The sequence below is a fragment of the Gadus morhua genome, chromosome 6 (assembly GCF_902167405.1).
Source record: "Gadus morhua chromosome 6, gadMor3.0, whole genome shotgun sequence".
NCBI lineage: Eukaryota > Metazoa > Chordata > Actinopteri > Gadiformes > Gadidae > Gadus > Gadus morhua.
The window spans coordinates 20,075,640-20,085,210 of NC_044053.1; the positions used below are offsets into that span (position 1 = coordinate 20,075,640).

The 9,571-nt window shown below is 44.7% G+C and overlaps 1 protein-coding gene across 1 annotated transcript; it reads left to right on the forward strand.

Annotated features, from left to right (window-relative positions):
* The first annotated feature begins 732 nt into the window (after positions 1-732).
* On the forward strand, positions 733-4,232 carry nkx6.3 (NK6 homeobox 3). Its single transcript, XM_030357713.1, has 3 exons — positions 733-1,903; positions 3,151-3,320; positions 3,899-4,232. The coding sequence occupies exons 1-3, from the start codon at positions 1,471-1,473 to the stop codon at positions 4,127-4,129; spliced, it is 834 nt and encodes a 277-aa protein (XP_030213573.1). The 5' UTR covers positions 733-1,470; the 3' UTR covers positions 4,130-4,232.
* The last annotated feature ends 5,339 nt before the right edge of the window (positions 4,233-9,571 follow it).

Below are 9,571 nucleotides of genomic sequence, written 5' to 3' on the forward strand. Positions count from 1 at the left end.
GTTGGCGAAATCCATTGTAGGCCTACAGCTGCTCACAACACCACTTCCTTCATCTTATCGGCACAATTGCGATCTAAAACACACGATTTTATCAGGATAAAAATCGAATTTACTAGGCTGTGTCAGCAGTACCACCGATTTGTTTCTCCATGTTCTAGCCCTATGCTGAGATTCCTCACAACACTGATTTCATTCATCTAAAATAATGACCCATGCAGGCACTTTATTTTATATTATTGAAATCATTGACAACATATATAATGTTTTTTCATTAAACATTAAATACTAATATATTAGTAATTAGTAATATATTATCTATCTATCTATCTATCTATCTATCTATCTATCTATCTATCTATCTATCTATCTATCTATCTATCTATCTATCTATCTATCTATCTATATATATATATATATATATATATATATATATATATATATATATAGGCCTATATATACATATATTTGTATCACTGAGGATTAAAGAGAGATAAATTAATAATTTATAATCTTCAATAGGTTCTGCTAATGAAAAGATTAGCAGAACCTATTGAATGACCTCATCTTTTAAGCTCTAACATTATCTTATCTTACCTTATTTGATGCTGTGTTCCTTTTGAGGCGGACAGAGGGCTGCGTGCGGTCTGTATCTGTGTGTGTGTGTGTGTGTGTGTGTGTGTATGTGTGTGTGTGTGTGTGTGTGTGTGTGTGTGTGTGTGTGTGTGTGTGTGTGTGTGTGTGTGTGAGTCTGCGCGTACATGTCTGTGCATCAGTGTGTTTGGGTTTGTGTGTTGTGTGATCTGGTGTAAATGAGGCCCTGCCAGCCGTCACCTCCGCCACACAACACTTGCTCAGCAGTGGCAGGCCATCAAAAACCCACTCGTTCCCACTCCACCTATTCAAAACACAATCAATCTGCTGCCGCCCAATCAGGGGCCTGGCCCTGGCAGCGGGGCCAATGGAGTCGCGTTAACGCTGAGGGGACGCCGACCAATCCCGGGCCGCATTCTAATGTGGCCTGGGCCTCCTATCTTTATCAAGGTGCCACTTCATTATCCAGATAGTGCTTATTTATGACTCTTGAGAGGGAGCGTGCAGGAGGAGCTGCTGTGAACCTGACCCACCGTGTGTTTCCACTGAAGGACGTAATAATGGAGTGAGGCCGGGGCGAGCCATGGCTGGGAGGATAGGTGAAGGGAACGCGTGAGAACAGGAACCCCTGCAGAGCGCCCGCCTCACTGTCTCAGCGTCCCATGCGGGCAGAACCAGGACACAGGGAGCGCTTGGTACAGAGGAGCGGCCCCTCCAAACCCCGCCGTCGTACGCACCAGAGAACCCAAGGAACCGCAGCGGTGACCGGGACCCCCCGTCCTACCCAGTGTGCCTCCCCTCACCCGCAGCGTCCTCCTCCCTGCTTTACTCCTAACTGGGACCTCACTGGGCGGCTCTGTGTGGAAGAAGCGGTTTTCCATGGATCCGAACATCCAGGGCTCTTTCCTGTTCAACAACAGCCTGACCCCGTTCCCGTCGGACCTCAAGGCGCCGGTGTGCCCGTACGCCGTGCAGAACTCCTTCTACAAGCTCGGACCGGGCCTGAGCAGCCAGCTCCCCGCCGGGACCCCCCACGGCATCAGTGACATCCTGAGCCGCTCCATGATGGCGGTGAGCTCCCCTGGCGGAGCCACCACCACCACCCTGCTGTCGGGGTACTCCACCATGGGGGGCTTCGCCCACCCCGCCGCCGTGGCCGGGTCGGGGATGTACTACAACCGGGACTGCGGCCCGGCGGCCTCCGTGGGGGGCTTCACCAAGCCCGCCGGGGCGGACTGCCCCATGAAGGGCCGGAGCTGCTGGGCGGAGGGCGGCTACGACTGGAGGGGGGGCCGGCAGCCGTGCAGCAACAGTGAGTCAGGGGGGCCCTATGGGGGGAGGGGATCTGGGGGGCAACGGGTTGAGATAGATAGGTAGATAAAAACGTTGTTAATCTCCTGGATGGGAAATTCCTTTGTAACAGAAAAGCAGCAGTGGAAGACATAGGAAATATTACAATACAAAAAAAATACTAAGTAGAGCTCAGGAAAAAAATAATAGACAATAGAGTAAATAAAAAGTGGCCCAGGGCCAGTACCTTACAGTATATCGTAGTGTGTAAATGCAATGTTAAAAAGAAGAAAAATGGCCCAGTGATCAAGTAAATATAAATATATATATATTTTATATATATGCCTATAGTATGGGGCACATTGTGGTCTATTCTATAAACAGAATCGACAAAGTGTGGCTTGCTTTATTTTCTTTTACTATTAATTACTTCTTACCTTAGTGAAATGCGTTTCTGACTACAATGACAAATATTAAAAAAAATTAATGAACGTTAATAATAAATAAATAAATAATTTCATTATATAAGGATCGTAGCTTTTTCACTGTGTCCCATAATAATTATATATTAATAATTATATAATAATTATATAATATATTAATTATTCCCAAAAAGTAATTAATATAGTGTTATTTTATAACTACTTTATATCATGTTGTACTTTATATATAATAATATTTTATATAATTATCTAAAATATAATATTTGTATCAAACTGTATGTAACAATTAAGTAAATGTGACCTTTTAAACGGGAACATCAGAAGGTTTCATATTTAATAAAGGTTGTAACATTCCTCCTATTTAAATGAATGCATGCAACAAAAAAAAACGGTGTTGTAATTGCAACCGTATTATTATTCCCAGAAAATAAGTAGCCTACAATAACAAATCATTTTGTTTGTCAATTTCACCAGGAATAATTAAATATTTCTGATTCTGTATTTGTAACCAAATAGAAAATTCTCTTCAAATTATTATTAGTACAGGTTTTTAGTTGGTGGCTAACTTAAAATTATTATATCAGTTCAATACTTTTTTGTCATTAGTATAATTTTATTTGGACTATCTCTTAACTATCCCTATCTCCTGTTTCTAAAAAGTAGCACTTGACGCAGTTTGCTTATTAGATGAACCGGGCTCACATAATTCTTGCATTTCCCGGACTGTATCTTCACGGTTGATGCACTAATTGTGAATCACTCTGAATAAAGTGCAAACTAGATAAAGGTCCCGTCATTAAAACGGTTCCTGTTCATCACGTTTCAGACAACGTGTCTCTTGGAGAAATGGCCGCCAGAAAGAAACACACACGGCCCACGTTCAGCGGCCATCAGATCTTTGCCCTGGAGAAGACCTTCGAGCAGACCAAGTACCTTGCGGGGCCCGAGAGGGCCCGGCTGGCCTACTCCCTTGGCATGACCGAGTCCCAAGTCAAGGTAGACGTGCTCGCTGTATCCGTTGGCTCCCCGCTGACCTGCTCCGACGTCCTTTATGATCTATTATCGCTAACAAGTTGGAAGTGGAATTCCATAGCCATATAATATGAGAAAATGATTGATAGATCAATTGAAAGATCTATTGGTTATAATTATTCTCATGGCATATGAATTCAATTAGCATAGCTCATGGGACTAAGGCAGTGAAACAGGCAGGGTGTATTAGATTAACGCTGGGCGTAAAACACAAAGGAAGTACTAGAAAGCACGGTTCGCATAATTGGAAAAGGTCAAAAAAAATAAGCAGTGAAGTTTAATTGAGACGGATACGACAGCTGAACCCTCAACACAGCCGTGGGTTCTTAACCCAGGTATCTAGAGACAGTTGGCAGTTCCAAACACAGGTGAAGGTTCTAAAGATAGGTTGTTGGTTCAGAGATCAGAGATGTGGGTTCCAGACAGAGGTGTGGGTTCTAAATATAGGTGTTGGTTCTAAATACAAGTCAGAGTTCTAAACACAGGTGTGGTTTCTAAACACGGGTCAGGGTTCTAAATACAGTTGTGGGTTCCCATCACAGGTGTGGTTCCAGAACCGGCGCACCAAATGGAGGAAGAAGAGCGCGTCGGAGCCCAGCTCCACGCAGGCCTGCGGGGGGCTGGGGGCTGGCGAGGCCTCAGAGAACGAGGTGGAGGACGAGGAGTACAACAGACCGCTGGACCCCGACTCGGACGACGAGAAGATACGACTGCTGCTGCGCAAACACCGCAGGGCCTTCTCCGTGCTGCGGCTCGGACCCCACCATGTCTGACAAACGCACACACACACATGTACAGCAACTACACACACACGCTCGCTCTCACACACACACACACAAGCATACATGTTCATACACACACACACACGCATAAGCATACTCGCACACACACACACACACACACGTACACACACACGTACACACGCACACACAGACACGCTCGCGCACCCACACACAGACGGGCACCCACGCACACACACACACACACACACACACACACACACACACACACACACACACACACACACACACACACACACACACACACACACACACACACACAAAAGGGCACTAACACACACTCACACACGCTCATAAACGCGCTTACACACACATGCACACACAGACACAAGCACGCACACACACGCACAAACATTCACACACACACACACACACAACCACACCACCACACACTCCCATACTCACACAGGCACACAACCACACATACACACACACACACACACACACACACACACACTCACACACACACACACACACACACACACACACACACACACACACACACACACACACACACACACACACACACACACACACACACACACACACACACACAGACACTCCCAGCAGACATGCATGTTGCTATAAAGGGGAAGGTCAAATATTTCAAACTGTTAAAGCTATCAGTAATCAATGGGGAAAGAAGCATGTTCATACAGACCGTTTGGGTTAAAACAAACGGGACACCTGGTTGGGGTTTGGTACGGAGCTTGAATAAAGGTGGGGGGATTAGATAAATGATGCTTCCATTATACCTTCAAATGACAATAAAGAATACCTATTTTGTAAAAAGAAGAAAAATTATAATAACAAAGAGAAACCAGTTCAACATCCGCATGGAGCTTTTCATTCTCGAGAGGGGCGCTGAGCTCAACGTATTGAAACATGTTCATTCATGTCGACGTTTCCTGTTTTGTCTGGATCTATTTAACGTATCTTGAATCCTAAGGTCTTACTGAGAACTCAAACAGGCATAGTAATGTGTTTGGCTATAAATAAAGACTTCTTCAACAATGAAAGTGCAAGTGTATTTCATAGCTCCACGCAAGATCATAAACACCAACATATCAGACCTATTTGTTTCCAAAACACTTGTTATTGTATCAAAACATCAGCAAATAATTGTCCAATTACTAACAGATATTATTATAATTGATAAAATTATTGTAAAAGCGACAAACACAGTCCGGAAGAGCTTTATCACCACAAATCACCGGAGACGTGTGGGAAACGTTTATCAGCGCAGCCGCACTGATAAGAAAAGGTGTAGCTCTCGTCACAACACACACGCAGGTTGGCTTCTTTCAAAAGGTGTCGTGATGGCCAAGCAGCGATCTGATTCATGGGTTTCAAAAGTCAAACAATGCTGAGAGAGTCAGGAAACAACAGGACATTTCAGCCGTTTGGTGGAAATAGCTTAATACTAATGAACTAATCCACAGTATTGTGGAACAAGGCATTTGCTATTAGACACTTATTGAACTGATTATATAGGCCTACTATGATGCTCAACATCTAAGATGGCTACAAACGGTAGCAGTAAAAGATTATAAATGTAATGCACACTGGTGTTACTTGTGTGATTTATATTTGTTAAAAACAACAAAAATACAAAGCAAGATTTGTTCCTAATATATAAAAAAGAAGAAGGCCAACAGACAGGATTGACGATTCCAGTTGAGTGACAGTTATTATGAATCGAGAGAGTGGAAAAAATGACTCAATCCCTAATTGAAAGATGCAGGAGAAGGTCAAAGGTCAGATCACATGTCATTTACAAGCGTGCCGCGGCTGTGAGATGATCGCCTCGGCAACCCACTCTAACATAAAATCAATGGCAGCGGCGTGGCACGGTCGAACCCGGAGCCCCCCGCCTGTCCCCGCTGGAAGGTTCAATGGACTGTCATTACCGGGCAGATGGTGCAGTGGTGGTGGTGGTGGTGCAGCACCACATCAGCACCACAACCACTGCAACCACAGCAGTGGTGGTAGTAACTACTACTAGCGGTAGTAACCACTACTACTGCAGTTGTAGTGGTGGTGGTGCAGGAGTAGTGGGGGTGGTGGTGGTGGTGCAGCAGCAGTAATGGTGGTGGTGCAGCAATAGTAGTGGTGGTGCAGCAGCAGTAATGGTGGTGGTGCAGCAGCAGTAGTGGTGGTGGTGCAGTAATAGTAGTGGTGGGGCAGCAGTAATAGTAGTGGTGGTGCAGTAATAGTAGTGGTGGGGCAGCAGTAATAGTAGTGGTGGGGCAGCAGTAATAGTAGTGGTGGTGCAGTAATAGTAGTGGTGGGGCAGCAGTAATAGTAGTGGTGGGGCAGCAGTAATAGTAGTGGTGGGGCAGCAGTAATAGTAGTGGTGGGGCAGCAGTAATAGTAGTGGTGGTGCAGTAATAGTAGTGGTGGGGCAGCAGTAATAGTAGTGGTGGGGCAGCAGTAATAGTAGTGGTGGGGCAGCAGTAATAGTAGTGGTGGGGCAGCAGTAATAGTAGTGGTGGTGCAGCAGTAATAGTAGTGGCGGGGCAGCAGTAATAGTAGTGGCGGGGCAGCAGTAATAGTAGTGGTGGTGCAGCAGTAATAGTAGTGGCGGGGCAGCAGTAATAGTAGTGGCGGGGCAGCAGTAATAGTAGTGGTGGGGCAGCAGTAATAGTAGTGGCGGGGCAGCAGTAATAGTAGTGGTGGGGCAGCAGTAATAGTAGTGGTGGTGCAGCAGTAATAGTAGTAGTGGGGCAGCAGTAATAGTAGTGGTGGGGCAGCAGTAATAGTAGTGGTGGGGCAGCAGTAATAGTAGTGGTGGTGCAGTAATAGTAGTGGTGGGGCAGCAGTAATAGTAGTGGTGGGGCAGCAGTAATAGTAGTGGTGGGGCAGCAGTAATAGTAGTGGTGGGGCAGCAGTAATAGTAGTGGTGGGGCAGCAGTAATAGTAGTGGTGGTGCAGTAATAGTAGTGGTGGGGCAGCAGTAATAGTAGTGGTGGGGCAGCAGTAATAGTAGTGGTGGGGCAGCAGTAATAGTAGTGGTGGGGCAGCAGTAATAGTAGTGGTGGTGCAGCAGTAATAGTAGTGGTGGGACAGCAGTAATAGTAGTGGTGGGGCAGCAGTAATAGTAGTGGTGGTGCAGTAATAGTAGTGGTGGGGCAGCAGTAATAGTAGTGGTGGTGCAGTAATAGTAGTGGTGGTGCAGTAATAGTAGTGGTGGGGCAGCAGTAATAGTAGTGGTGGGGCAGCAGTAATAGTAGTGGCGGGGCAGCAGTAATAGTAGTGGTGTGGCAGAAGTAATAGTGGTGCAGCAGCAGTAGAGGTGATGTGATTGGACTTGGGAAAAGGCAGAGGGGAATGGATTCTTCCTTGTTTGCCTGCATGTGATATTGTCCAAGGGCCTGGATAAGATTCACGTTGTCCTTAAAGTAGCGGTTTATTAGAGGCTCAACAAATGTTGCATTCCTGGACACAATGCAGTCTATTTTTAAGTTATGGGATTCTTTTTCTCTATCAGAGAACCTCACTCCCGTTTGTGCTTCAAATGAATGCATGGAATGGTCATGTTTTTACTTTTATCTTTGTTCAAGAATTCAGCAGAAATGTGGATTTGTTCCATTGCCCTTTTGGCAATGCCGCTGTACCCATATGTGAAGGTTATCCTGCTGGCCTTTAACTTGTTTAAACTATTCAGCCAACATTATCCCCAACAACACCTAAATAGATGGCCTAGTCCTTAGTGAGGGGAATGGGTTATCTCTTCAATTGCAGCTTGATGATACTCTCTGTGACCTGATTGACTCCATTCATCCAGGGACTGATGGTCAATGACTCAGTGGACGGCGTTTATAATAAATCAGTTGAGTCCTACTGTCCTGAAAGTGAAACTACAAACATGCCAGGTATTCCCAGGTGTATCATTCTGGCTGTAAAGCGGTGTGAAGCAATCCAGCATAGCCCAGTGGTGAGAATTGAAACAGAATAGCCTAGCGATGGTGTAGGAGGGAGTGTTTCGGGCGTGGCAAAATTATGATTCTTGGAAACGCAGAGGAACAGGCTGGGCAGCTTTGTTATTTGTAGAATGTATCAGTTATAGGATGTGATTTTGTTGATGAGATTATTTAAATCAATATTGACCAGCATTGACTAGAGAAATGTCAAGTATATTGCAAGCTAGGGGCGCAAGTTGAAATGTAACGCATTGCACATTTAAATCCATCTCTCTTGATGTGAGATTTGCAAAAAACATTTAAAATAAAGACATACAGGGTACCAACTTTTGTACACAATTTATTATCATGATTGTTATTATTTACAAACAAGGGAGATTGTAGTGTTCATTTTTGCGTATGGATTTTGAAACAGAATAAAGAAGCGAATAGTCCAATGCACCTAGTGCTGGTGTAGGCCTTCTGTTAAAGCCGGGAGCACGGAGCATCAGAACGGATGGAGCTTGAATACATCACTGAAGGTCTGTGACGGGAAAACAGCCCTCAACCTGCTGACTCAAAACATTGTTTGTCTAAACAGGAAGGAGGGCGTCACCCCAGTGTATCATCAACATTCATCAAACCTTCAGTCAAAATATATATTATCTAAAATAGTATTTTAGCAGTCTTTGAAATACTAAATATAAAACCAGATCAAATCTTTTAAAACATGGCCGAAGACTGAAGTTTGAAGGCATTGCATAAACCAAACCTAACATAGAGCCGGTAGTTTGTTAGACGTCGGTGTGTCGTTCAGTGCTGCCATGGCGCGGGCAGACGCCCCCCCACACACTTTTTACATTACGTCTCCCAGAGCACCTTCCCCTGGTAGGAGACGCCTGGGGACCAGAGACACAGTGTTCCTGGGTTGATACACTGTCTGGCCGCCAGTCAACTACCCTGAGTAGAACGTCTTCAGTGATGGGTGAGAACCATAAACATGCAGCAGCAAAAGAGGACATGGCTCTCAGCACATTCTTTCAGAATAAAAGCACTTGGTTAGAACAATAGATAAAGGAGACATCGGACTAAAACACACTCACCAAACAAGGCTACGACTATGATCGTGTACCCGTACCACCTTTTCAGTTGTTGAACTTTTTTAACAGCGGGTCATTTGAGGTGGAATTACACGGTACTTTCAGCAGATCTCTAAGTGTCCTAGCTATACTATGTTTAGGTAATTGTTAATCACAGTTAACATCTCAGATTGACCTAAAATAGACCTAGTTCTATTTTCACATCAGCCTCCAACGACCGCCACACCAACCAATTAAAACAATAAATAAACAAGCTAAAACCAGACAAAGACAATTCAAACAAACAAACAACCATCTGTGGGCGCATGTCAGTGCAACCTTAATGAAACACACAATCAACCTTAATGAAACACACAATCAATAATGTTAGACATCACGGAATGTTGTTGGTTTGGTTAATGGGAGTGTTTGTG

Excerpts from the sequence above, each read along its gene's own strand:
- nkx6.3 (XM_030357713.1), top strand. The coding sequence starts at position 1,471 with ATGGATCCGAACATCCAGGGCTCTTTCCTGTTCAACAACAGCCTGACC. Across the intron at positions 1,904-3,150 it reads CCGGCAGCCGTGCAGCAACA|ACAACGTGTCTCTTGGAGAA; the intron begins GTGAGTCAGGGG and ends ATCACGTTTCAG. Across the intron at positions 3,321-3,898 it reads TGACCGAGTCCCAAGTCAAG|GTGTGGTTCCAGAACCGGCG; the intron begins GTAGACGTGCTC and ends TTCCCATCACAG.